A 26,317-nucleotide genomic window follows, 5' to 3' on the forward strand; every position below is an offset into this window, starting at 1 on the left:
GGCGGCTATGCTTTGGAGAAAAAGCCCTTATAATCGCATGTAAAGAGGGTTTGGGCTCGTTGCCTGAGAGCTAGTCCTCTTTGTTAGATTTGAGAAACCTGCCTACCTCAGTAAGGAGAGTTTATCACTTCACGGGCACTTTTTGCGGCTGTAGATTATCCATGGCTATATAAAAGAGTGACATACCTTGAAAGCAGGAACTTTTCACACAAACAATTCACTTTCGGAACTGTATTTCACTCCCCGGCTCCGACCTTTTTATTTCCTCCTATCACCTTTTGGGTTCTTTCTAACTTCAGCTACTACATGATTCTTTTCTTTCAACTGTACCAAGCTGCTCAAAGCTAAAATGATAAAGGGACTCACTGCACAGTTCAATACACCTCATTAATATGGCGGCGGATCGTAGGGCACTCATAGTTGTTGACTTTACGCAGGTTGTAAGAGACAACCTCCGGTGGTATAATGGTTTCCTCGGGGTGTCGGAAATGTTGACCGGGAGAAATTTCGCCGGCATCAAGAATCGCGATCCCCAATACACGGATACCAAGAATTTCAGAGTGATATATTCAGTTATGTGGGCCTGAAATCCGAGACAGAAGGTAAAATTCAGGAGCATTTCTTGCGTGGACAATACAGGACTCAAATTCAGCATCCATGGCGGGGCCGAGCTTCCACACTTTTGCCCCGCGCTGGAGATTACAGGACCAAAGCCTGAGAACAGGCGAATGGAGCTCACCATCATCTGGCCCGCGTCTGGTGATCGAGGGTTCGATACCGATCGCCCTATAAGCTGGCCGGGTCAGAATCCCCGGCAAGACTTTTCCTACAGTTTCTCCAGCAGCCTACGGAGAGTAAAATTGAATTTCACAAAGCTTGCAGCGAGTGTTGCACAGAGATGCAGAGGGACTCCGCATATCGATAACTACACAATCTCCTGGTCTCAAACTGAAGTGCCGTATGCTATGGGATTTGCTGTTTCCCCGCACTGCTGTGGAACCGTTTAGCGTGTCTTAAAAGGCTGCTGTGGATGAATTCCGTCGTCTTCTTTCGGGTAATATGCAAGTCAGGGAGGTGACAAGGGCATGCGGTAATTTGTTGGAGAATTGGCTGTTCTTTGCTGCGATGCCAAAGCCACCTCCAGGGCCTTTTCCGCTGTATGAATGTCGACATGTCCCAGGAGGAACGTTCAGTCGCATCGATTCTTTACCCAGCTTGAATGAAGCGGCTATTCGTGATCACGTCGGGCATCGGCAACGTGATGGACGAACAAGCCCCTTTGTTTGTTTCTCCGCCAAAACTTGGGGTATTACGCCCCGCAATAAACACATTCATTAACGAAAGACACTACGAGATCGGCAAGGCTCTTGGCCTCCTGAGAGGCTGAGCATCAACGTGCCGCTTATTGTGAGAGATACAATAGAGAGTACACCCCCTCTCTGTACCCCGTGTCTTTACTTCACGGTACGCAGACAGATCCTAATGGACAGTATTTTTATGACTGGCTCTGGTAACGCTAGGCCATGCTCTTGAAGGAAGCCGTACTAACGAAACATCTAATGCCATAGCGAGGCTTTTGACTCTGAACGTCTATCCAACTTTTAACGATTCCTAAATACAAGGGTGAGCCACATATTGTTGAAAATATAATATAGAATGCATCCGGAGATCGCAGAGTTCGTTAGTAAAGAGTTCTATAGAGGATTACTGATAAACCATGCCTGCACTCTTTCCTTATACCCCTCTATGAACACTTTCATGGCAAAAGACGCATGATATCAGCATTGGGCATTCTCACTTTCTATCCGTGAATGAATCCACTCTATGGAAATAAAACGGTGGCTCGCCCTACATGAATTCAGAGTACATTGTGGTGGCTACTGAGCTGGTCAAGGATCTGACTAAGGCTGGATGCCCAGAGCATGAGGTTATGATTCTCTCATATTATTCCAGGAGAGAAACGTCTTCAGAAAGCTTCTATACGACAAACTAAAGCTAACACAGTTTGACATTCTCAGCGTTGAACAATCACAAGGGCACGAGAAGGGAGTCATTACATAGTCTCGACGACACGATTAGGTCGCAAGCATGGTCTTGATTTCGTTTCTGATGAAAATAGGCTCTGCGTTGTTCTCTGTAGAGCTAAGCGCGGATCCACCGTCATAGGAAATGCGAAGATGGGAGGTGCCGCCGCTGGACGGGGATTTGAAATTTTGGCGACGCTTCGTCGTGCACCACCGAGTCCATGGATGAATAGGTAATGTCCATGTTTCAAACGAATTGTTGAGAGATAGTATAAACATACCTAACAACAGACATTTCGAGAGGCAGTCTTAGCGCTGGATAACCGTCAGGATATCTCGTGTAAGTAGCATAACCTATTTCAGCATGACTTTCACTTTCTTTCGTCTTGTTTGATTGATTCTCATCTCGATAATTATGCGAATTTCTTGTGGCTTTCTATTGAAATTCTGTTTATTGATATCCATCATTGTAAAACTCTAAATGATATTCATAGCCTGAAGGGCCGGAGCTCAGATTCATAGTACGCAATTGTAGATATCCATTCACAGCCCTCGCGTTTTTAAAACTTCACTATCCTTCCATCCAATAATGCTCCTCTTCTTATTCAAGATTTCTGAGTACATAGTGATGTTGCTTGCCTATCTTATCAAGAACAGTAGGTGACATAGTGCTCTTGGATTATCAAGTAGTATCAAAGCTGGTCAATAGATATACTCCCCAATGCGAGTGACCGTAGCTAGTGAAGCCAATACGCTTCAAAATTCATACAACTTTAGTATTAAAAGAGCTACCCCGATGAGACTCGCCTTAGCTCCTAATGCATAACCTCGCCCTTTGGGACTCCACGACAATCCTACTCACTCGCTCAATCCTCATACTTACGCCCATCAGGGTACCCCATAAGGTCTTCCAGTTCCTTGAGATCAGGCATGCCCGCGGGCCCCGGCACATAGTGCACATTCTCGCGCGACGTGCTGCCATTCCACCAGAGTTCGTTCTTAGAAAGCGCGTCCATGATCCGTGGAGCATCTATGTATGTCCGGATCTCGACCATCTGTTTATTTGCGTCCCATTTCGTCACCCACACATTGACTATATCAAACTGATCCCCTGGTATTACCACATCTATGTCAGCACAGCTCTAACCGAGTCACAAAGGAAGAGATGTACCAGAATTCATCATGCCCTTGAACTGAATCTCCGACACAGCCCAAGCACTATCACAGCCCCCATGGATAGCCTGTGGGTGGATCTCAAACTTATCGGCATAGTCGAAGAACATAACGCTAACCCGACGCAGCGCATTGACATAGAAATGAAGCAGGTCGTTGTAGTGCCCAGCTATCGGGTGGTGGCCTACCACGGTGAAGCTGACATTCTTGTGGATCAGGGTGAAAAGTTTTGTCATGTCTGTCTCGAGGTCTTTGAAGGAGTCCCAGACGTACATTTGTGTGACGTACTTGCAGTTCGTTGAGGGGTTGTCGAATCTGAACCCCTCGCGCTCCTTGTCTCGCGGGTTCTGCGGGTCGTCGATGATCCCGTCACCGCTGCAGTGGCCGTCTGGGTCGATGCCTGAGCCATCACAGCCCGGGTCCTCCCGTGGGTTTAGTGATTGTAAGATGGGCTGTTGTGCCGGCTGGGATTGGAGAGATGCTCGTCCCAGGGCGATGGTTAGTAGGGTGGTGGCCACTAGGGCTTGGAGGATTTTTTTGAGTACAATCATGAGATCGAATTACGTAAATTAGAAATACATAACAACTGAGATATCCAGGCTATGATATTCTGTCTATGTGAAGGTCAAGTGCACTCTATATATGATATCAAGACCTGCGGGTTACTTTAACCTATCAAAATAAGATCACCGAAAGTCCCCGACAGCATAAACGATAAATCTACCGACAAGACCGGTGTACTAGAAGTAAGTAGAGCCGTGTTACCCTTTTGCGTAATCATGTATGGATAGGAAGGGATGTTAACGATTTGTAGATCATTGAGAGCATTCTCTTGATGAGAAAAAGATCCGAGAATGCCAAGACCTCCCACCCCTGACAATTCCCCGGATTCTACTTGGTACGGGAACCCGCGGGCCCAGAACCCTTTGCGAGAACCACGGAAGAAAAAAATTTGCAATTGAAAAGAACCTTGCATCATAAGCGAGACAAGACCTGCTCTCCCCTGAGAATTGAGGTCCACCAGTTCTTGTTAACTAATCAATACTAACTAATCACGCGTGAGTCATGGTGGCGACTTGTCTATCGATGTGGTAGTCTGACACGTAGATAGTTGTATTCTGTACTCCGCTCCGTCCTGATTCGTTCCATCTTCGATTGATCAAAGCTTGATCTCGCCCTCTGAATGTTAACGTTGTCGAGTCTTAGGGGGAAAACCCTGCTCAATGGATTCAGGCTGCACTCAACCAGCCACCGTGTCTTGTTCGTGTAGTCCGTAAGGCGTAGATAATAGTGCGGTGGAGAATCGATTGGATAATGGGGTTTATTCGAACAGGGCGATAGAAAGAAGTTGCCATTCCGATAGCGCAGCCAATTCCACTCCCCTGATTGGCTGGAATCCGCTGATGTCGGTGTAATGAGTCACGTGGATCCGACCGGGCCGGCGATCATTTTGTCCTCTTTTAAGTTCCGTCGCCCTCGTCACTCTTTTTTCTTCCTTCATCTTCCCCATTGACTCATCCCACACTTCCACAACAGCCCCAAGACTCTGCACATACATCTCTTCGATGTTTGTTTAAATAACAAATTTAACCCATATAACCCAATTTTTGTGACTGGTAACAGCACCGTCGCGCTTATGCGTTTTTTCTCGACCTTCACTTCTCAGGTATGCTCCGCCCACGTGCCTCCACGTGATAACCACCCTCGTATATTGACAGGATGCGAATGTGTTCAATTAAAGATCCATTATGGCTGACAAGAGGTTACTACAGGACTACATCTCGGATCACCTCTGGAAAGCTTCCGGAAACTACTGAACTAAACTTCAAACATCATCGTACACTCTTCCACACTTAAGCTTCGGAATACTATGTTCGCTGCGCGACTCTTCAAGGCAATGCCCGCCAGGGCCTCTGCCTTCCCTTCCGTGAACGCGTCTATCCAGTCGCGGTTCATGGCAACTGTTCGCAATGGACGTGTTGCCCACGAACGCGCCACCTTCACGATCCGAGATGGTCCGATCTTCCACGGGAAGTCGTTCGGAGCTCGTTCCAACATCTCCGGCGAGGCCGTGTTCACAACTTCCTTGGTTGGATACCCGGAGTCCTTGACTGACCCTTCCTACCGTGGTCAGATCCTGGTCTTCACCCAGCCCTTGATTGGCAACTATGGGGTCCCATCTACTGAGAAAGACCAGCACGGTCTTCTGAAGTACTTCGAGTCTCCTCACCTCCAGGCTGCTGGTGTGGTGGTTGCCGATGTTGCTGAGCAATACAGCCATTGGACTGCCGTGCAAAGTCTCGGTGAATGGTGTGCTCGTGAGGGTGTTCCTGCCATCTCCGGCGTTGACACCCGTGCCATTGTCACCTATCTCCGTGAACAGGGTTCCTCCCTTGCCCGTATCACTGTTGGTGAGGAGTACGATGCCGACCAGGATGAGGCCTTCGTCGACCCTGAGCAGATTCACCTTGTTCGCCAGGTCAGCACTAAGTCCCCCTTCCACGTGAGTGCCGCCGACCCTCAGTGCCACGTTGCCGTCATCGATTGCGGTGTCAAGGAGAACATTCTCCGTAGCCTGGTCAGCCGTGGCGCCAGTGTCACGGTGTTCCCCTTTGACTACCCAATCCACAAAGTTGCCCACCACTTCGATGGTGTCTTCATCTCCAACGGCCCCGGTGACCCCACTCACTGCCAGGAGACTGCCTACCACCTGCGTCGCCTGATGGAGACCTCTCAGGTTCCCATCTTCGGTATTTGCCTGGGACACCAGCTGTTGGCCCTTGCCATTGGAGCTCGTACCATCAAGCTGAAGTACGGTAACCGTGCCCACAATATTCCTGCTCTGGACATGAGCACTGGTCGCTGCCACATCACCAGCCAGAACCATGGTTATGCGGTTGATGCCTCGACTTTGCCTTCCGACTGGAAGCCTTACTTTGTGAACTTGAACGACTCGAGCAATGAGGGTATGATCCACAAGACTCGTCCTATCTTCAGCACTCAGTTCCACCCCGAGGCTAAGGGAGGCCCGCTGGACTCTTCTTACCTGTTCGACATCTACTTGGACAGCGTTCGCAAGTACAAGAACAGCCAGCTGGACTTCCACCCAAACCGTGACAGCCGGCCCAGCCCTCTCCTGGTTGATCTGCTTGCTAAGGAGCGTGTTGGCGTGCAGCCTACCATTGGTATGCAGAATGTGGCGGCTGCCGCTGCTTAAAAAAAATGTGATCTGGGTTTGGTATTTTGTGCGTGGAGTCTGGTTTTATGGGTTATGTGAATATCATCTGCTATATTTGGGTCAATAATTTGTACAGTTCATATTGGTCTCTTCAGCAATTGAAAAACTTGCTATCCAACTTTTGAGTAATTTTTGGTATCCTTCAATCGCCGCTGAGCTCTCGTAGTACGTGTATCTCAAACCCCGTGTCATTTCGATACAAGGCTACGTATTATAGTTTCATATTTAATCCTAAGCTAGTCGTCTCCTTAAACCTCTTGAACGAAACTTCCACGTTCCGAACAACCCATTTACTTAGCAACTATCGAAACCACATCCTCGTCCGCCACAATATGTGACAATCCCACCCTTTGCGGGACATGGCGCGCACTCGCACCCCACACCAAAGCATACTTAAAAGACTCCTTCAATGTCCTGTGAACGTTATCGCAGACATCCTCGATGGAGGAATTGTTCCGTACGATCAACGCCTCGCTAAAATCAGGCTCTTCTCCCTTCCTGCGCAACATTAAATACCACTCTGCTACTAGGCGATGGGGCAGACATACCGTTTAGTATAAATTCTGATCAACCGAAGTTCTCTCCAGATCCGCTCAACTACCTCCTGCACGCCGAGATCAAGTTCACAACTCATGACGGCGGTATGGGGTTCACGGGCGAGTTGATCTAGGAAGTCGATGCTGACGCTGTCGATTTTGTTATATACGTAGAGACTGTAATAAAGTCAGATTCATGTGTTTGGGCCCCTCTTAAGAGTCAGACCGGTTTCATCTTACCATCTGATGTATTTTCTGTGGTCCTTCATAATGACGTCGATGAAGTCGTCGATTGTTGCTGGTTGATGTGCATTAGGATGAAAGGAACGTTAGGATATAAGGTGTCATTTGCCTGGAATCAATCATACCGTATTCGTCTCGGATCAGCACTTCACAATTAAGCATCTTGTAATCACGGAGCACGTTGAAGATGATCTTCTCGTCGAGGTATTTGGGGGGAGTCTGGAAGGTGATCTTTACTCCGCCTGCTTTCTTTTGTTTGAGGTAGATGTTTCTAGGATTTGTTAGAGTCTAATATTGACGTGAATCTGGGGATGATTGCATACGGTGGTTCCTTGTTCAGTCGAATACCAACGGCGTCTAATTCCGCTTCTAGGAGTGCACGCTGCTCTGCCTTCTTGGTGGCGTCGAGAACCATCAGGATCAAGTCACTTGTCTGGTAATCGGTTAGACATATAATCCCGCAGTTCCACCATTTCGACTGCGAATACGCGAGAAGGGGAGAAGATGAACAAAGCGCGAAGGAGACCGGAAACGAACCTTCGCAGCAGAAATAACCTGACGACCTCTTCCCTTTCCCTCAGCAGCACCCTCGATGATACCGGGAAGATCCAGAATCTGGATCTCCGCACCCCCATATTCCAGCACACCGGGAATGGCAGTCAACGTGGTGAAAGAGTACGCGGCAGCTTCACTCTTGGTCTTGGTGATCTTGCTCAAAAATGTCGATTTACCGACGGATGGGAAACCGACGAGAGCCACACGGGCATCACCGCTCTTGCTCACATCGAATCCTACACCACCACCACCGGAGCCGCCTGTAGGCTCTAGGAGCTGAGCTCTTAGACGAGCAAGCTTTCTGTCCGGGGGTGTTAGCTAGTCGTCCCGCTATGGTTGAGGGAGATTGTGTGGGCTCATACCCCTTCAAAAGACCAAGATGGTATTCTGGTTATTCGTTAGACCTGTACACCTTTCTTTCGTCATGGGAAATAGATGGCGTGCGCACCTGTGGCCTTGTTCTCTGTTATGGAGTTAGCGGCGGGGTTCTGCATAAAGTCGGGGAAGGGTACGGGGTTGAAAGGAGCTTACTCTGCGTCCTGCGCATCTCATCTTCAATTCTGTGATGTTATATCAGAGTTTCGTTCCATTTAAAATATGCTTCCCGAAGGGATTCCGCCATCCAGACATACTCTTTGATCTTTTCTGTGATGTTCACCATCTTGCCGGTTGGGAGCCCCGCGGACTCAAAAATTCAGCGATAACAAGTACTGCTGCGGTCAAGCTGCCCATGAAACGAGGTCCCTGGGAGAGGCTAGGATATATGGATTAATCAAAGATACCACAAGACAAGTACTCTGGGCGGATCTTCTGCGATAAGGGTGGGGAGTCTGGGGAGGAACAACTGTATATCAAAATCTCACAAAATAACTGCCTTACATAATCTGCGGTTTTGGGGATTCTGCCGGGACTTCCTGACCGCTTTTTCGACCGCTGAGATGGTTTATCTGATTTTTGAATGCATATGTTGAGATTACCACGTCATGAATGAGGATCTCTAAAAATTGTCAAATGGTTATTCAAATTCTTCAATCATAGTCTACTGATAAAATTGAGACTTGATGCCATACTTTTATGGTGACCTGAGTATACCATCGCTACGTACAATCCCTATACCACAGACGGCACAACCTTAATCCGGCCAGATTTCAGGCGCAAGCTTCACCCCAGACCGATGAAGATTAAGTCAGAACTCCCAACATCCAATTTTATCCCCACCATACCAATCATGGCGGACACCGCAGTTGCCTCGCCCCCTCAAGCTATGGAGCCCACAACATCCCCCGAAGAATCAAATACCCCAGACCAACAAGTCGCCAACGACGAAAATGCCCTAGCCGTCGCCCAGCCCGCTGAGTCCGCCGTCGCGGAAGGCGCGCCGAAGAAGAAGAAGATAATCAGAAAGAAGCGTCGCCCAGCACGCCCGCAGGTTGATCCTGCCACAATCAAGTCTGAACCGCCCCCGCAAACCGGCACGATTTTCAACATTTGGTATAATGTACGTTTCTGTGGTTCCTCTTGCGTCACGAAGAAACATGTCCCTAACAAACAATACAGAAATGGTCCGGCGGCGACCGAGAAGACAGCTATCTTTCAAAACAACACGCAGCATCCCGGTGCAACATCTCCAAAGATAGCGGCTACACGCGTGCTGACAAAGTGCCTGGATCGTTCTTCTGCCTTTTCTTCGCGCGCGGTGTCTGCCATCTCGGATCCGATTGTCAGTATCTGCACCGTCTACCAACCATTCATGACTTATTCAGTCCGAATGTCGACTGTTTCGGGCGAGACAAGTTCAGCGATTACCGTGATGATATGGGCGGTGTTGGGTCGTTTATGCGGCAGAATCGGACGCTCTACGTGGGACGGATCCATGTCACGGATGATATTGAGGAGGTTGTTGCGCGGCACTTCTCGGAGTGGGGGGAGATTGAGAGGATACGTGTCTTGACCTCGAGGGGTGTTGCGTTCGTTACATATACTACCCTTTCGCAGGCGGAGTTTGCGAAGGAGGCTATGGCGCATCAGTGTAAGTCTGTCCGTTTTTGGATGTTTGGCATTGTGGTGTGCTGATACTTTTGGAAGCCCTTGATAATAATGAGATTCTTAACGTACGTTGGGCGACGGTGGATCCGAATCCCTTGGCTCAGAAACGTGAGGCAAGAAGATTGGAGGAACAAGCTGCCGAGGCGGTGCGCAGGGCGTTGCCAGCGGAGTTTGTTGCGGAACTTGAAGGGAAGGACCCCGACGCACGGAAGAGGAAGAAGATCGAGGGCAGTTTTGGGTTGCAGGGCTATGAGCCTCCTGATGAGGTATGGTATAGCCGGACGAAACAGTTAGAGGCTGCAGGAAATGGAGATCAAGGTCAGCTCGAAGCTCCGGATCAACCACTCATGCTTGAAGCTGGGTCTTCTGCTTCGGCTCCGCAAGAATCGGAAAGCAGTGGATTTTTTTCAAGCTCTACTGTTGCGGCATTAAGGGGACTAGCAGGTGGAAACATTACGACACAGGCAGCTCCTCAAGCCTCAGGAGGTCCTTTAGTCGTCTATGGAAGTGATGATGACAGTGATTAGTTCTGCTTATGGTATTTTGCGTCTTCCATTATGTATAATACAAAGATACCTTGAAACGTTTCATTAATTGTGCGCTGAATTGGATGGTATATTTACGGGTATAGTTCGCTATGAAATGCTGAGAGGAGAAAAAATTTCCGACACCAATGCCAAATATGCCAAACAGAAACCAAAACTGAAGTCGAGTACAATCAAAATAAGAGAACAATGAACAAAAGAAAGATGCATAACACATAACACATGACTGTTCATCTGTATGTTAATTTCGGCGTCCTAGATCATAGTAAACGCAAGACCCTGTGCGATAATTGTATATGAAAGCGTTGCTGAAATTATCCGCGCCGTCATTGGAATGGTTTTCATGAGCGAGATCAACAAGCAGCTCATGAACCTGGCCGAAATACTTCCTTTCAGTCAGTGGCGCACTCTGTATTACTGTGCGCCAACTATCAGGATCTGATAGTCGTGTGTCTCTGATCGCCTCAAGTAAATCGTCGCGCGTGTCTATGGCGACAATAGGCCCATTCAACGCATCCTCGATTACTTCACGAGAACGGAAAAGAGCTAATTCTCGTTAATTAATTATCAGTTCTATGACTGGGCATAAAACATACCGTTCTCAACAATATTCCTTCTATTTGACTTCTTGCTCCTATGTCGTGGGACTAGGATCCGCACATCACTCGACCTCTCGTTATCGATACCGGGGTCTGGTTGGCTGGGCATTCGAGACTGTCTATGGTCTCCTGCGCCCTCGCGTTGATTCCGCGCCCGGATTTCATTCCGAAGCCAGGGTACAAGTTCAGAGCTTCGAATATCAAATTCCTCCTTAGGAACGAGACACCTAACCTTGAAGCCTCGTTCCTGGCTATCTTGTTTGACAATGACAACCCAGCTGTGGTTATGGTCTTTGTACTTGGTAAGAAGTTCCTCAAGAGAGGAGGCATCGACAGCTAGCTCAGCGCTGATGTCATTGCTCCATAAATCCTGAACAACTTTGACACCCATAGTACGCAGAATTGTTGGGTCAAAGCTCGCAACCAGTACATCGCACCTCCGAGTGTTCCAGAAAGCAGCCGGCTCAGCTTCATGGTGTTTTGCATGGCTTTTCGAGGAGCCTTTGAGATAATCGAGCATAGCTGAACTGAGTCGATCCCAACTCAAGTTAAATCCCACAGCATGGGTTTGGGGGCGGCTAGCCACGACCTTGGGAAGGAACTCTTGAACCAACGAGTCATACCGACCACCAGCCGCAAAAACATCACGCCGCTTACTATCAAACACACACTGAAACAGAATGCTACCTCGGAAAAACTTGTCGTTCAAGCTTCCAAGAGGATTGACATAAACCTTTCGTTTCACGTCAAAGCATTGAAGATACGCCATCAGCCAATTTATGCGGGCAAAGATGGGGGTCAGGCGTTCGGCGAACTCGGTGCCCTCCATGATGGCTCGCAATCGCTTCTGCGTTTGCTTTGGGGAGTCTCGAAAGTCAAACCTTGCAAGCTCATCCAGCGAGGTGGAAGCAACACCGATTGCCGGCGACCGAAGTTCGCTTCTGATCTTCTGCATCGTCCATTTCCCCACATTCAGTTTACTAACAACCTCCTTAACCAGCGGGATTTGAGCAGGCGTAATACGGCAAAACTCCAGAATAAGTTGAAGGAGATCCGAGTGATTTACCAAAAAGCACATGGGGGCTGATCTTAAAGGTGGGAATTCTTCAATAATCTCATCCACAACTTTGATGACTTCCGCTTCCTTCAAGGCCAGATCCAGCGTATTGTGTGAGACAATATCGAAGTCTACCTCTTTGTGAGTCCGGGGCTCGGAACCATGAGACGTTTCTCGGTAGACAGTACCGAAAGCAAAAGTTTTCTCAAGGGACGGATCTTGTCGAGGAATAGCACGGGCATTAGGTAAGGTCAAATCGAAAGGCAACTGAAGCACGTTACCGGAGGAGTCAAGTAACCGCACAGCTCCGTTGTTGTAATGTTGGGATCTTGGAAACAGCATCTGCCTTGTGGTTTCCACGGCCCCGTGTCTGCGAAATATAGAGGTCAATCTTTCTTTGACTAAGCTTTGAACTATTAGTTCATTAGCCGCTGGTGTTCCGCGCGAATCCATGTCCCAGGCCATGTCTTCAAACTTCTTAGGAGACTGAGAGAAAATAGCCGATAATATTTTCTTATAGTCTGGTGAACTAGGATCGGACAGTAGGTGCATAATCGCCCGTCGAAAGGTTTCCTCTTCGACCTGGAGAGGAATCTGGCCACTGTGAAGAAGTTCTGAAGCTGAGGGTCGCTGGCTGGGATCATGGCTCAATAACGATTCGATGATCCTTCCTTGGAGCGCTTTTTCCGAATACTGGAAGGCAGATGGTAAAGTATGGTCCTTCTCCCTGATGGCTCGCAGAGTCTGGTCGCGTTCCATGCCGGTTGGAAGCGGATAACACATTTCAAAGAATATGACTCCCAGAGAGAACATATCGACTTTCTCATTATAGTTACCCGTAAAACCGGACTTCATTTCCGGTGCGACATAATAAGTTGTACCCAGGCTACGGGTAAAGTCTCCTTCAAAGTCTGCAACCGTCGAAGACCGTACAGCTGTCGTGAAATGGCCGCTAGTGGCAAGGCCAAAATCTCCAATGCGCGGGTTGTTGGCAACATCAATGAAGATGTTATCAGGTTTAAGATCCCGATGGATAATGCCATGGCCATGAATATGGCTCATACCGTCAAGGATCTGCCTAAACAAACGCCAGGATCTGTCGACATCATCGTAGAGCCCATTCCTGATCAAATCCCGAAGAGTCTTTCGAACAGTCAGCTTTTCCAGGGGCGGCTATCTGAAGGAGACGAGAGTGAACTTACATGCTTCTCACAATATTCCATCTGGATATACAGCGTAGTGGAGACAGGCCTGCCTTGCGAGCCAGATCTCACTCGACTGAGTTCCTTGCCGGTCTCACTTCCAGTGCCGTAAGATTCGGGTGTCTCTCCATTACCACGGCTAGATAAAGTCCCATCGTTCTCTTCTTCGCTGTCGGAACCGAATTCAATCTTGGGATAACCGCTGGAACTGATGAAATCAAGCCCTCCTGTGCTATACCCATATCCATGCGATCCATGTGAGTTTTGGCTCGCAAAAGGGTCTCCTTCCGTAGACGAGACAGCGTCCTCATCCACAAAGTCATAATCTTCCTCGATCCACGCAGTATAATAGCGCACTACGTAAGGATGGTTAAGACGCGACAGCAGCATAATCTCTGATAATGTATCCTTAAGCGCCGCGGCAGATCTTTGAGTAATCTTCTTCACTGCATACAAACGCCCATCAAGTTTATTTCTTGCTTTGACCACCATACCGAAGCCACCTTTCCCCAAGCGACCAGCCTCATCGAAGTCTTGAAAATAGCGTGAGAATGTTGGTAAGGCTCCAAACGAATCGAACCGAGGGCGCCTCGGCAAGGATATGGAGTTTGAGGTGCTTGAGCGAGCTACTAAAGGCGCGTCAACACGGAAGAACTCAGAAGGCTGGAGCTGGAAAGCCGTGGGTCTCTTCTTCGGATCTGTTCTGAAGAACTCATTAAGCAAGTCTTGGAGTGGAGCAGAAAGGCCCAATGTGCCCATTAACGCGTTCGCTGAGGTGTAGCGCTGCAGCACATCTTTACCAAACCCCATTTGAAGAAACACAATACCCAAATCCCAAACATCCGTCTTCATGGTCGGCGAAGTATTGCCTTGGGTTGACTCCGGGGGTAGCCAAAGTGGTGACTTGGAAGTTGTCAAGGACTGTTTGCTGCCCGCAGAATCAGGAAGAGCGCTTTCAACGCTCGCCTGCAGCTTCACAGTAGTGCCACCTGTCTGGTTCCGTAGTATGAAAATGCGCCCGCAATTAATATCTCCATGGACAAAGCCGCTTCGGTGATAAAATTCGAGAGCTTCAAGGAGCTGGATTGTCCAGCTGCGGAGCATTTCCACAGGGACAGACCCTACTATATCTAGAAACTCGGACAGTGACCCCTTGTTTGCGTGCTCCAGAAGGAGGTACACTGTCCAAGCGTTGTCCTGCGGGCTAGCAGGTTCAAGAGGTCTATAAATCTTAAACCCGACAAAGTCCAGTAGATTTGGATGCCGTAATCTTTTTAACGCTTCCAGTTTGTCCTCACTGCTGCGCATCTTTTCCCGAAATGCGAGTGGAGACAGCTTTGTCTCATCAATGCAAACTTCCTTTAAGACCAGAAGAGGAGCATGGCACCTGTTCTCGGTAGCCACTGGTCTCACAGTAAACGTGTCTTTTCCCTGGACACTCCGAAGGAGGGTCTTTCCATAAACAGCCCGGAAGACTAATGGCCCTTCATCGCTGTCGGCCATAACCAGGGGAGGATCAAAGGAAATTGCGCCTGGAATACTCTCCCCAGCATCAATTTCGCTATTCGTGTCCATGCCGGAGGTTCGACTCTTCCGTCGTAGTAGTCGTGCTTTTGTTCGTTCACGAAGTCTATCCTCCAACAGTTGTTGCAGCGCCCGCTCCTCTTCCGCAGTAGCGGCCTCCTGTTTCTGAAGCTGTTCTTGCCGTTCTAGTTCAGCACGCTGATTGGCAGCAGCTTCCTGTTCCATGCGCTCCTCTTCTAGGCTGGGTAGGTCTTTATTTTGGGCTTTGGCTTCTGCCACATCCTCTAGTACATCTTGGATAGAGACGGCAATCTCGTAGATCATTTCCGATCCCAAGAGAGATTTCGGTTTGCTCCGGATGATGTCATCAATCCTCGATTGAGCTCCTTGACGGAGGTCGTCTAGGTTTTCCAAGAAAAGGTTTGGATAGGTTTTAGGATAGGTAGTGGGCAGTTCTACCAGCAAATCGAGACGGACTTCCGGATTAGATGAAGCGCGCAAGTGAAGCTTAAATACCACATCTGACGATTGCTAGGACGGAGTATCATAAATTAATTTATGAGGCTTGAACAAGGGCAAGGGAATGCCAGACATACCTGCCAAGCAGATCGCCGTTGTTCAACTTCTTCAAAATCATCGCCATAAATTGAGCGGAGAGCTTCAATCTCATTTCGATGGATCTCCTCGTAGTCGGTCGGGGCCACTACTGGAAGGGCCAGCGCAGGGGCGTCCGGGGGAAATTGTCGCGTCTTCTCCGCCCGGGGAGAGCCGTTCTTCGGGGCATTGCTGGAAGTTTTCTTCTGCTTGTGAGGCATAGCGGGGCGTTGGGCGGCGTGAGAGAGAAAGTATTTCACCCAGGTCGAGATGTATCTTTGTCACGAGGTTAAGTGTGACAAAGTTGCAGCCGAAGCTGCAGCCCTCTATGCTTCAATAAGGGACATATTCGAATCGAACGATCAGGTACCAATGTGTCAAGGAAGAGAGATAGTCAAGTAGTGTACTAAAAGTACTAGCGGGGGAGGGAAAGAAAGAGACGGCGCGGGAAATTGGGAGTAAAAGAGCGGTAACTATAGGACGAGCTAAACTGCCTTAAGGCCCGCCCCGTTGTTTTTCCGCTGACCGCCTTGGGTCCTTAGCGTCGCCGTAAACAAAGCAGAGCGTTCCACGTCAATCCCACGGCTTGGTCGTGACCTCTGATAAGACGCCAATGGTGTCCGCCCCTGCAATGCGACCCTCATTCTTTTTGGTAATTTGATTCACCTTGTCCTGCAGGCGCGATGTTGGAGTGGATCACTGGGCAGAACGAGCAGTTTGCAGGTGTGTGTCTCGCTGGTCGCATGAAGCTTGGGCACGCGCCCCATCGTCGGTCCAATAGCGGGCGCGCGATCATCCCCCCAACGCAAAATCGTACGGCTGTCGCGCTGACTTGTTTATTCCTTGTTTATCTCCATAGACAACTCAAAGGTTTTGGAACCTCCTGAAACGCCTGCTCCTGTGTTCGCCATTCGCGCCTTCAAGAGCGCCTTGTTTGGCACCCCTGGGGCTGATGACGAGGATCAGACTGGGCGGGCATTGAATCCGATGGACCTGACGGCCAATCAGCCTTCTCGCGCAAACCTGTCGCTGAAGCCCACTTCTGGGGACAAGAGCGATGTTCCGAAAGCCACGAAGGCCGACGTCGATATGGCTGTGAATGCAATGGCCTCCCCCACTAAGAGTATACTTGTCACCCCTGGTACTGCGTCAAACCGACGTAAAACGGTTTCATTCGGAGATGGTGTTGTGGATAATGAGCGCAAGCGAGATGATCCCTCTACCAAACAATCCCGAACACCATTGAGCAGCCAATGGTTAATCAACTCTTCAGACGGAAAGTCCAAACCACGGAGCAAGTTGACCCAGGCATTAATGGACTCACGCTATAAATCCCCCAAGAAGCCGGAATCTTCGCAAAATGCTCAGTCCAGCGAATCGAAGATGGCGTCATTGTCAACGGAAGATGACACCGGTGACGACACTATCAACCTAAACGAACCCCGCTCTCAGTCCGGCAAATACTGGAAAGCTGAGTTTGATAGCTATCGGAACAAAACTACACAGGAAATAAGGAAACTTATTCAGTATCGCTCAGCGGCGAAAGCGTACGCCAGAAAGAAGGACGAGGAAGCCTTACGGTTAGCCGCAAAACTCAAGGAGGAAGAAGTGAAGGTTTCCGAGATGGAGCGCCACGTTACTCAGCTCGCCTCGACAATGGTCGGAGAGAACTCCAAAGCGGACAAGGAAGAATTGGTGCAGGATCTCACCAAGCAAACAGCGCTAGCATTGCAGTACAAACACCGAGTTAGCTTGTTGCGCAAGCTCCTAGAGCAGCACGGTGTCGTTAGCGACGACGTAGAGAATATCTCAGAACCATCTGAGGCCACGAATAACACTTCTGGGGAGACAGCCGAAGAGCTTCGTAAGGCCCAGCAGGCACTGGGCGAAGCAAACGCCAAGCTCGAAGAAATGAAGCATCAGCAATCGGAGTTCACCAAACTCAAGGACTTGGCCCAAAGTTCGGAGCAGAAGGCCTCGGATCTCGAGAAAGAAAACGCAACATTGAAACAAACACTAGCCCGCGTAAAGCAAGAAATGACCAAGTATGAAGGTCGTCGCAAGGAGAAGGAAGCAAAACTGAAGCAGAGAGAGGCCAAACTAGAATTGCGGGTCCAGGAATACAGAGAACGCTTGAAGTCCACTTCCCAGCAACATCGTGAGCTTGAAGAGGGACTTAGAGAGTCGTTCAATGAGGAGCGCCGTCGTATGCAGGACCAGGTCGACATTCTACGGTTAAAATTAACCACTTTCGAGCGCCTTCCTGAACTCCGAGCGCGGACCCGCCACTCGGACAAGGGCTACACTGGGGTTCATGTGTATGATTTTGGACATGGCAGCCCTCAGAAGGAGCACAACGACGAGACCCAAGACACTGATGAACCTCCTAGCCCCAGCCCACATGCAAAGGATCGACGATCTCACACCACGAGAACAGTACTAGGCGAGCTAGACGTGAAGCGGGATTCCAAAGCCCTGGGCCTGGAAACGGAAGATCATAGTGAACAACTAGCGTACTTGGATGATTCACCTCATAAAACACAAGGGATTCCTCTTGAAGGTGACGGTGTCCCACCTTCGCCCCCTCCTGGTTACTCACCTCTCGAACCGGCCACCCGGCGCACCTCAAGACAGAGATTCAACCCAGAAAGCTACCGCTCGTACGTCCCAACTCATTCAACCCTAACATCCCTCGCCCATCATCTCGCGACTCGTGAGGACAGCAAACAAGTCCGCACTGAACGTCTGCGAGCTCGCCGTTCCCCCTCAAAATATAGCCTAGACGCCATATCAGGGTTTCCGGAAACCCGTCATCTCCCCGATCGAACCAGAAGGCGACAAAGTCTCGCCTCGATCCAACGCGATTCCATTCCCGTGGATCGAATGCTGGCCGCCCAAGCACGACTCAAGCGTAAGCAAGACGGTCGCAAGGTGAGCAAAGAGGGGAAAGAAAACATCCGGGCTTGATTGGGCTTCTTCATTTGTTCCAGTTTGAATTGGCATATTTACTTAATATTTGGGTTTGAGGAGGGTATTCACTCATTTCTCTTTTGGCGTAGGGGGGCATTGTGGGTATAGGCGCTCTCATTTCTGAATCTGTTTCGAGGTTTTCACCCTCATTTAGTCTAATCGCTTTCCCTTTTGTTGTCCAGTACTTCCGCTCAAGTCTAGCACCGCACCTGTCTGTGCCTGGAATATACCCTACATGAACATGCTACCCCTATTCTATTCTATTTTGTCTTTCTCATTGACTCTCGTCACGGATTTTAGACCTGTTGAAGTACTCTAATCTGTGACTATACAGTCATTCAATACACACTAACTGGATATCTTATTGACACCGTCTATCTGTATATCTCTCCGCATTTATATGTCCATCTATACGTCCTCTTTGAAGTGTACATCGAGAGACCAATTTCCGTCTACGCATGTACACAAACAAGTAATCAGATTAAGCCTTTCCATCAGAGAATGACACAACAGCCCACTTTCCACTCCAAGCCCATTTCCGGGCCTCAGAACCGCCACCGCCAGGCAACGCGCGGAGTCTCTCGTCTTCGCCTGCTGGCAATCCAACAACGACGTCGGCTTTGCAGGTCCGGAAGGCAAGGACACGGACACCGGACTTAGGGCCCATTGGGCCGATGGCGGTCGTGAAGGGAGTTGTGGGGTCCCAAGCAGCCTAGAGGGTACATAAAATGTTAAGAGCTGATAGGTATCAGAAAAGAGAGTGAGTCTCAGTGAACTTACATCATCAGTTAGCTTGCGGTAGTTGAGATCACCCTTGAAGAGGACGAGCTCGCTCTCTTGAAGATCCTCGAAGAGACCCTTTGCTTTATTGGGCAAGCGCCAGTATCCTCCTGGGCCGGTCCAGAAGGCATGCGGGCGGATGACCAGCCTTCCATCTGCGTGGAGTCGGGACCATTGCTCGAAGAGGAAGTTCACCTCCGACAGCTCCTTATCGGAGAGAGGAGGGTGTTCTTTGCCCGACTCATCAGGGGCTGTATAGAAAGACTGCGGGTCGGCGAGTGCCCCAAGAAGGTCCCTAAAGTCCGCAGGCGTAACGTCCGACACGAACCAGGGGATCAGCTTAGGGTGCAGTACGACTGTCGTGGCCAGACCAGCAGAGAGAAGATATCCGGCAAGGATAAGATCAACGAACAGTTCGAATCCGGAGTTGTCGAGGACGATATCTACGCGACGCTCCCCGGTTTTTTTCTCCTTGCGGGCCTTGTTAAGGACATCAAAAGCAGCATCCAAATCATTGACGAGAATGTTTTTCTCCGCCGCTTTGCGCGCCTGGGATCCCTGCAATTTCTGGATATCCTCGTAGGTAAGAGTAGTCAGGAGGGACAGGTCAGTGGCATTCCCCCACAGGCAGATCTCACACATCTCGGAGAAGAGTATGCGCTCAGTCTGTTCGGTCTGCTCCGGGGTCTTGCCACCAGCCTGGCCTTTCTCGGCCTCCAGAGCTATTTCCTTGTATCTTGCAGCTAACTCGAGAACTGCCGGGCGAGATGATTTAAAGGTGGACATCTTTTGGCGGGCAAATACGTCGTATCCTTTCCATTGTTTGGACATGGCGAAGAGGGCACTGATGCGCCTGTCTGTTCTGGTTAGCAGGTCTATCCGTCGTTTATGCTGTTCCGAGCACATGAAACGCACAGAGGTAGCATTCCGAATACAGCCATGCAACATCGTGCCATGATGGGTTTCCTCGTTGTTTCAGTTCCTCGTTATACTCAATAATATCTGGCTGGCCATCATCGGGGAGGAGGCTGCGGGGGGTGTAGAAGTCAGTGGCGTCCTTGGTATATCTTCTGGAAGTTCAAACATGGATATTGCGTACGTCAATTGCCTGTTATGTTGGAGCTCATATTTCAGTGCTGCGAGTTTCTCAATGATGGCTTTGCCCTCGTTGCGCTTCTCCTCGTCGGTTACATCACCAACGGTGCGGTGGAGATCGTCGATCGCACCGGTCTATAAAAACACAATTCTTTAGCGAAGATCGGAGAGATAAGTGGCCAGAGGACTAAAGCACTCACAATAATCACGGGCCAGCGCTCACGAGCGGAAGTTGCTGCGAAGCTGGATTTGTCGGAAGTACGGTATTGCGCTGTTGGCCACGATCGACGGTGGGGATTAGTTTTGGCTGTTGGAATGTCATATTTTCCAGTAATAGAGACACATACGGGTCTTAGAATCAAACTCCATCTTCTCTTGACTGTTGAGCAGGTTTATCACAGAGACTTGTTCTAAATACAGTGGGAAGGAAGAAAGAGTGGGATTGACCTGAAGGACAAAGGTGGGGAGGCAGAAGAATAATTAAATGTTGGAGTCAATTAAATCGCGGGGGTCGCAAGCAAAGCGGTCGGATTTCCTAAAACTTCAACTCCGAATAGAAGAGACACGCTCCAGGCCTAAGCTATACCATTGGACAATACAATAAAGTCGCTAGGATTCTATAATTAATAGAAATGGTAGTGAACCTGCGGAAGAAGAAGAAGCCAAAACTTCTTACAGCCCTATCCAACGCCCTCATACCCGCGCAACCGTGTTGGTATTGATCCACAAATCATTGTTCCGCTATGCAAGAAGTTCAAATCATCATTCAATAGATACAGCATCTGGTATCTGAGAAATATCTGTCGTTATTTCAGTCTGCCGTATAGCCAACGAGTCCCAATGCTCATTCCAGAACTGAACCTCTATGACGGGTTGAGAAGGCATTCTTCTCTCCACCCGTAAACGCCGTCCCATGCAGAGTTTGATCATCTCACATCATGGACATAACCGAGTTTTGTGCATAAGCCTAAAAAGAGCACATTAGCTTTTTGATTACGCTTCAAGAACAACAGAACGCCAATAGAAATAGATGGAGGAAGCTTACCATAGGCTTGATATCAGGGTGAGGTACGGCTTCAAAAACTTGGAAGTCCAGCTTGAGTTCTGGACCAATGTTGATGAACGCTCCCTTATTCTCCGTAGTATCGCAGTACTTGGGCGCAGAGAAGACGGTGATACACCGTCCGTCGTGCTCAACTTCGTAACCCTCCATACGAACTTCGTGCGAGCGGATGATGGCTTCCAATCCGTTCTTCTCGCAGAACCGCTTGGTAACATCCGGGCCGAACTGAAGGCCAACTCCTCGCTTGCTCGGGCCACGACCAGGCTCCGTTTGGGGGTCAGTCCAGAGCATCTCCATCATCAGACCTTGTTGTCCAGGCTGTCGCTGGTTGTGGCGGTCCAGTTTCCGGATGTCATCCAAGGACGTATTGTCGTCGGAGAAGAGGCCTCCATGGAGAACGAGGTACTTGCTGCCGATCAGAGTAGCCAGAGGCAGAGAAGAGAACGACTCCGAGAACACCTTGAATACCGTCTCGTTGTACTTCGCCTTGCACTCGCCCTCAAATCCGTATACCTTGTTCATATCATCCGTCTCATGGTTTCCACGGTTGAGGAAGATGCCGCTTGGTCGCAGCCACTTGTATGCATAGAGGAGCAGGGCAATCTCAGTAGACCAAGAGCCACGGTCCACAAAGTCACCGTTGAAGAGGTATGCGTGCTTTTCGGTCGGGTATCCGTTCAACCGGAAGATCTCCAAGAGGTCGAAGAATTGTCCTGTCGCAGCGTTAGGGTAAACAGCCGAAAGGAGAAAAGCAGAAAGTACAATAAAAATGCCAACCACGCAGAAAACATACCATGCGTATCACCGCACACCGTCAACTTAGTGCCCTGGTCCACCCCAATTTCGACCATAGTTGGTTCTGCATACACAATATCCTTGACGGCCTTGATGATCTGGAAGACATATTTGCGGTGGATCTTCTTGCCGTTCTTGAACCTCTCGATCATATCATCGATGAATTCTTGCGTCATCTCGTTCTCTAAACGTACGCCGTCATAGCTGGCATCAACCGCTATAGCATCGATGTCCAAGTCCTCAAAGGCCGACGGCGGATCGCCCACTTCAATAGCCTTCTCGAACTCCAACCGACGCACGAGCTTCTCACAGTCCGCCAGCTTTACCTTCGCATCGCGGTTATTGGGTTCCCTTTTCACAACGGCTCTGAAGTCTTTTGCGGCGTCTTTATAGTTTAGGATAGCGGCGTTGGCCAGGGCTCGCCTCCAGTATGCCTAAACCGAGATAGTTAGTCGACCAAAGACGCTCCATTTTTGAAAGGATGTAGATTGTTCCAGCTAAAAGCGTCCCCTGGTAGAAAGACCATGGATCATTGGAGAATGGCACTGACCTTGGTGTAGGCGGGGTCGAGCTCAAGCGCCTTGGTGGCATCGGCAATCGCAAAGCCATAAGCTTCAAGTTTGATGTGCGCCTGTGGCATTTAGCACGCTGTAGAATATCCATACCTTTGCCCTTCGCTTTCGAGAACAAAAAAGAGTAGGTAGGAAGCCATAGGAGATGCCAAGAGCGCAACCTACCTGAGCGCGATTGCTGAAGAACGACGGCTCGCGGTCATATTTCGCTATGGCCTGTGTGTAAAAGTCCACGGCAGCGGGCCACTCATGTTGGGCGAACGCTTTGTTACCCTGCACCTTAAGCGCAGTGGCAGCTTCGAGGTCGGACGACGCCATCGTCGGAGGGAAGAGGGAGAAAGCGAAATGAGCGAGGGGAGAGGGTTTTCCGGGAAGGAAGGCACGAGAGCTGAGCGTTGGTGAGAAAAGAAGGATGGATCTTCAACCGAGGGCGAACCTTAGACGAAAAAGCGAAGCTCCGAGGAAGGGGAAAAACGTGCTATTGTTTCTGGGAAAAGGAATGTGGAATTTCTGCAGGAATTCGATCCTTGAATCTATTTCTTTTCCCTTCTGAGATTACTTTGGAATTGAATCCCGAAGACCCTCCAGTCGCCGGTCTTGGCATTCTTTTCCGACATCAAACCAATCACTATCAATCAATATTCTTTTCATTCCTCCTCTTCGAAGCCACGCTGGGTCCCCATCCCTCTTCTCCTCTCCCTAAACCTACTCTATAACGAGAGTCACATTCAATAAAGCCTTCCGCCGATATTCCTCCCATATCCGCAGTACATGTCCTTTTACGTCGCTCCCAGCCAGCAGCGCACGCTTCGCGCCTGCATGGTCTGCTCCCTCGTCCAACTGCACAGCGTACGTTTCAACCCCGACTCAACCCCCGGCATACCAAAAGTCCCCAACGTAAACTAACGCCTATCTCCCACTAGAAATTCATGCGCGAAGGCTGCCCCAACTGCGACAACGTTCTCGGCCTCCGTGGCAACAACGACGCCATCCAAGAATGTACCTCCCAAGTTTTTGAAGGATTGGTCACTCTTCGGGACCCGAACACAAGCTGGGTGGCTCGCTGGCAGCGGCTTGATAGTTACGTGCCGGGAACATATGCGGTCAAGGTGACCGGGTCGGTAAGTTTTCAGTTTGTTTACACTTGTACATTTTCGCGAGAAAACTGGAGACTGACTTGGTGCTTTCTTCCTTCCATTTGGCAGCTCCCCGACGAGATTATCGCGAGCTTGGAAGATTCGGGCGTGAAGTATATTCCTCGCGACGGCAGTAATCCTGAAGAGGATAATTAATGGATGTGTTCTGGGGTCCGAGGCGTGTTACTATGACCATTTTTTTTACATGCCTCTGTGGGTGAAACGAGTGGGTTGAGGACTGGTCGGTTATGTTGTCGGGGGACTCATGGCGGGTGGTTGCTTCCAGTTGCGCAAATTTGGAGTTAGGGATTCGGTTTACGTTCTATATATGTGTTTGGGTATGGACTGCTTTGTTACTACGCTGGAGTTGTCCCTTTCTTTTCTTACTTTGGATTACTCGCGAACTTATCATTGTGAAGATAAACGGTTGAATTTTGTTCGATACCCATGCAAAATCGATGCACTTTGGGATGGCATCAGAGTGTCGGTTGCTATAGATATATAACTTGCTAACAGCTTCAAAAAAGTAACACATAGATAGCGTGCCAATCAGACACGGAAAGATCCGCCCAACCCATCAATAAACGCCGGACTGCCAACTTAGGGAAACAAAAGGAGATGCAAAATCGAAGGAGATGATGGTCATGCAAATCGAAAGCGCCTTACAGCTGCTTGATGATCTTCTCGATGCTCTCCAGGAGGATATCGGCTGCGAACACGTTTAGCATCATTTCACTATTTTCTAAACTAGGGTGGTGGGTATAGCTTACCATGGTGTTGCTGGAAGATCAGCATGGGCCTCAGGCGGACGGCGCTCACACCGCTTCCACCAATGTTGACACCAACGCCCTTGGCCTTGGCGAGGAACTCGTCACGCTTGGGTGTATCCCAGGCAATGAAGGTTCCCTGGCCCTTGCCACGGAGGTTCTGCAGGTGCTCGGGGTACTTCTGAGAAAGGCGCTCGAGGCCAGCAAACAAGTAGTCGCCAGTCTTCGCGGTGTGCTCGACCAGATTCAGGCGCTCGATCTCCTCGATGATACCACGGAAGATGAGGGCACGGGCGGGGTCGCCCATCCAGGTGTTGAATTGACGGTAAGGTTTGTTGGGGCGTAGAGCTGGGTTACCATAGTAGTAGCCAGCAGTCTGGGCCTTCTTCGAGAAAGTCACCATGTCAGGAGGGGTCTCGAGGTTCCAGTGGTCATGGGCCCAGAACTTGCCGGTGGCGCCAACACCGGTCTGCACCTCATCGACGATAAAGAGAACGTTGTGGCGCTTGGTGATCTCACGGAGGCCGCGGAAGAAGGCGGGAGAAGCATGGTTGTCTCCACCTTCGGACTGAATAGGCTCGACAACGACGGCGGCGACCGGGTTGTGCCATTCCTTGATCAGCCGCTCCGTCTCCTGGAGGCAACGCTGTTCCTCCTGGGCGTTCTCCTGGGCATGCTCCTCAAGCGGGTACTTCAGGGACGGGAAGGGGGCCTGGGGCCAGTCGAAGGCTGGGATATCGAGCTTGTGAATGGGCTTACTGCGGGTGGTGGACAGACTGCCAAAGAGACGGCCGTGGAAAGCAGACTTGAAGGACATGATGGACAATTGGGGAGAGCCAGGTGACTGGTTGGTCATGGTAGACTGTAGCTCTTCCTCGGTGAACTCCTTCTCCGGACCTCCACGCTGGCGCTGACGGTAGTACATAAAAGCAGCCTTGTAGGCAGTCTCGTTGGCATCAGATCCCGCCATGGCCGTGAACACTTGGTCTAGGCCCTTGGGGGCGACCTTGAGGATACCAGTCTTCAGGATTTGAGCCCAGTCAGCAGAAGGGAAGTTACCGAGGGCTGGTCGGTTGATCAGAGAGGTAACCATTTCGGGCGATTTGGCAACGTTGGTAAGATGGGGGTTATTGTAGCCAACAGGGATGGAGGCAATCTGGGCGTAGCTGATGACGGACATCAGTGATAAGGTTAAGGAGACAGAGGAAACCATTTCAGTGGCACTTACACGTCCAGCAGGACATTTCCATCCAAATCAGCAATGCTGGCACCTTGTTAACCATCGTCATGCCAAGAATAGCTCTGCGTAAGGCAAGTAACATACTAGTTACCGATAGACTTGGAATAATCGGTAAGCATGTTGATGCTCCGAACATCAAAAACCTTGTCCAGCTCAGCTGTCGCAGCCTTGTTCTTGGGACCAGGGATAGCAGTGGCCAGCTTGGGGGCGGCGGGCTCCTCGGTAAAGAAGGGCTTCGCCGCCGCGCGAAGGTGCGGGGTGGTGGTGATGGTGCGGGCAACCGGTACGCGCATCACCGAGCGCAATCTGAGGCTGGAGCGAGAAAGGGAAGTCATTATGATCGAGATATGATGAGAAATGAGGGTATATACAAGAGTGGTGATTCTTCCGCTGCGTGAATTGGAGAGAAGTGATGTACTTCTGGCAGCAGATGTGGGGAGGCGGTGATAAGGCAGATAAGAGCTCGATTGCTCTAATCGCAGCTCAGTCAAGGTCGGGGAAGAAGGCTAATGGGTCCGCCAGGTATACAGAATGGAAATTGAGTAGAAGACAAACGAACCAAG

The 26,317-nt window shown here is 49.8% G+C and overlaps 9 protein-coding genes across 9 annotated transcripts; 4 read left to right on the top strand and 5 right to left on the bottom strand.

The window, feature by feature from the left end:
- The first annotated feature begins 530 nt into the window (after nt 1–530).
- Nucleotides 531–2,314, top strand: BDW43DRAFT_263821 (uncharacterized protein). The gene is made up of 2 exons (XM_032040603.1): nt 531–1,464; nt 1,569–2,314. The coding sequence occupies exon 1, from the start codon at nt 729–731 to the stop codon at nt 1,005–1,007; it is 279 nt and encodes a 92-aa protein (XP_031904467.1). The 5' UTR covers nt 531–728; the 3' UTR covers nt 1,008–1,464; nt 1,569–2,314.
- A 576-nt stretch (nt 2,315–2,890) lies between these two features.
- On the bottom strand, nt 2,891–3,748 carry BDW43DRAFT_307148 (uncharacterized protein; the record flags this gene model as incomplete). The annotated part of the gene is made up of 2 exons (XM_032046187.1): nt 2,891–3,135; nt 3,196–3,748. The coding sequence occupies 2 exons, from the start codon at nt 3,746–3,748 to the stop codon at nt 2,891–2,893; spliced, it is 798 nt and encodes a 265-aa protein (XP_031904468.1).
- Nucleotides 3,749–4,935: 1,187 nt separating this feature from the next.
- Nucleotides 4,936–6,569, top strand: cpa1 (carbamoyl-phosphate synthase (glutamine-hydrolyzing) CPA1). Its single transcript, XM_032038869.1, has one exon. The coding sequence runs from the start codon at nt 5,068–5,070 to the stop codon at nt 6,412–6,414; it is 1,347 nt and encodes a 448-aa protein (XP_031904469.1). The 5' UTR covers nt 4,936–5,067; the 3' UTR covers nt 6,415–6,569.
- Nucleotides 6,570–6,725: 156 nt separating this feature from the next.
- BDW43DRAFT_307150 (putative GTP binding protein (Gtp1)) lies at nt 6,726–8,430 on the bottom strand (the record flags this gene model as incomplete). Its single annotated transcript, XM_032046188.1, has 10 exons — nt 6,726–6,933; nt 6,984–7,148; nt 7,212–7,269; nt 7,340–7,485; nt 7,538–7,647; nt 7,752–8,070; nt 8,132–8,156; nt 8,218–8,232; nt 8,301–8,329; nt 8,402–8,430. 10 exons carry the CDS (start codon nt 8,428–8,430, stop codon nt 6,726–6,728), a joined length of 1,104 nt encoding a protein of 367 aa, XP_031904470.1.
- A 567-nt stretch (nt 8,431–8,997) lies between these two features.
- cwc2 (active spliceosome conformation promoter CWC2) lies at nt 8,998–10,342 on the top strand (the record flags this gene model as incomplete). Its single annotated transcript, XM_032044367.1, has 3 exons — nt 8,998–9,267; nt 9,327–9,798; nt 9,855–10,342. The coding sequence occupies 3 exons, from the start codon at nt 8,998–9,000 to the stop codon at nt 10,340–10,342; spliced, it is 1,230 nt and encodes a 409-aa protein (XP_031904471.1).
- Nucleotides 10,046–15,557, bottom strand: cpcC (putative protein kinase (Gcn2); the record flags this gene model as incomplete). Its single annotated transcript, XM_032049450.1, has 4 exons — nt 10,046–10,906; nt 10,957–13,174; nt 13,219–15,273; nt 15,339–15,557. The coding sequence occupies 4 exons, from the start codon at nt 15,555–15,557 to the stop codon at nt 10,602–10,604; spliced, it is 4,797 nt and encodes a 1,598-aa protein (XP_031904472.1). The 3' UTR covers nt 10,046–10,601.
- A 3,230-nt stretch (nt 15,558–18,787) lies between these two features.
- On the bottom strand, nt 18,788–22,929 carry ppt1 (protein serine/threonine phosphatase PPT1; the record flags this gene model as incomplete). Its single annotated transcript, XM_032044368.1, has 8 exons — nt 18,788–19,018; nt 19,087–19,943; nt 20,002–20,114; nt 20,186–20,316; nt 21,227–21,957; nt 22,038–22,473; nt 22,590–22,670; nt 22,777–22,929. The coding sequence occupies 8 exons, from the start codon at nt 22,927–22,929 to the stop codon at nt 18,788–18,790; spliced, it is 2,733 nt and encodes a 910-aa protein (XP_031904473.1).
- Nucleotides 22,930–23,188: 259 nt separating this feature from the next.
- spt4 (transcription elongation factor SPT4) lies at nt 23,189–23,986 on the top strand. The gene is made up of 3 exons (XM_032038871.1): nt 23,189–23,460; nt 23,535–23,732; nt 23,817–23,986. The coding sequence occupies exons 1-3, from the start codon at nt 23,383–23,385 to the stop codon at nt 23,901–23,903; spliced, it is 363 nt and encodes a 120-aa protein (XP_031904474.1). The 5' UTR covers nt 23,189–23,382; the 3' UTR covers nt 23,904–23,986.
- A 170-nt stretch (nt 23,987–24,156) lies between these two features.
- gatA (4-aminobutyrate transaminase gatA) lies at nt 24,157–26,317 on the bottom strand. Its single transcript, XM_032038870.1, has 4 exons — nt 25,839–26,317; nt 25,743–25,778; nt 24,518–25,680; nt 24,157–24,456 (listed from the first exon to the last, which is right to left on the bottom strand). Exons 1-4 carry the CDS (start codon nt 26,087–26,089, stop codon nt 24,410–24,412), a joined length of 1,497 nt encoding a protein of 498 aa, XP_031904475.1. The 5' UTR covers nt 26,090–26,317; the 3' UTR covers nt 24,157–24,409.

The sequence above is a fragment of the Aspergillus alliaceus genome (genome assembly GCF_009176365.1).
Source record: "Aspergillus alliaceus strain CBS 536.65 unplaced genomic scaffold BDW43scaffold_5, whole genome shotgun sequence".
Taxonomy (NCBI): Eukaryota; Fungi; Ascomycota; class Eurotiomycetes; order Eurotiales; family Aspergillaceae; genus Aspergillus; species Aspergillus alliaceus.

What these genes read in the sequence shown, in the direction of transcription:
- BDW43DRAFT_263821 (XM_032040603.1), top strand. Translation starts at nt 729, where the DNA reads ATGGAGCTCACCATCATCTGGCCCGCGTCTGGTGATCGAGGGTTCGAT.
- cpa1 (XM_032038869.1), top strand. Translation starts at nt 5,068, where the DNA reads ATGTTCGCTGCGCGACTCTTCAAGGCAATGCCCGCCAGGGCCTCTGCC.
- spt4 (XM_032038871.1), top strand. Translation starts at nt 23,383, where the DNA reads ATGTCCTTTTACGTCGCTCCCAGCCAGCAGCGCACGCTTCGCGCCTGC. An exon ending in CCCTCGTCCAACTGCACAGC is followed by an intron (nt 23,461 to 23,534) that starts GTACGTTTCAAC and finishes ATCTCCCACTAG; the next exon opens with AAATTCATGCGCGAAGGCTG. An exon ending in CGGTCAAGGTGACCGGGTCG is followed by an intron (nt 23,733 to 23,816) that starts GTAAGTTTTCAG and finishes TCCATTTGGCAG; the next exon opens with CTCCCCGACGAGATTATCGC.
- gatA (XM_032038870.1), bottom strand. Translation starts at nt 26,089, where the DNA reads ATGACTTCCCTTTCTCGCTCCAGCCTCAGATTGCGCTCGGTGATGCGC. An exon ending in TCCAAGTCTATCGGTAACTA is followed by an intron (nt 25,779 to 25,838) that starts GTATGTTACTTG and finishes ACAAGGTGCCAG; the next exon opens with CATTGCTGATTTGGATGGAA. An exon ending in GATCTTCCAGCAACACCATG is followed by an intron (nt 24,457 to 24,517) that starts GTAAGCTATACC and finishes ACGTGTTCGCAG; the next exon opens with CCGATATCCTCCTGGAGAGC.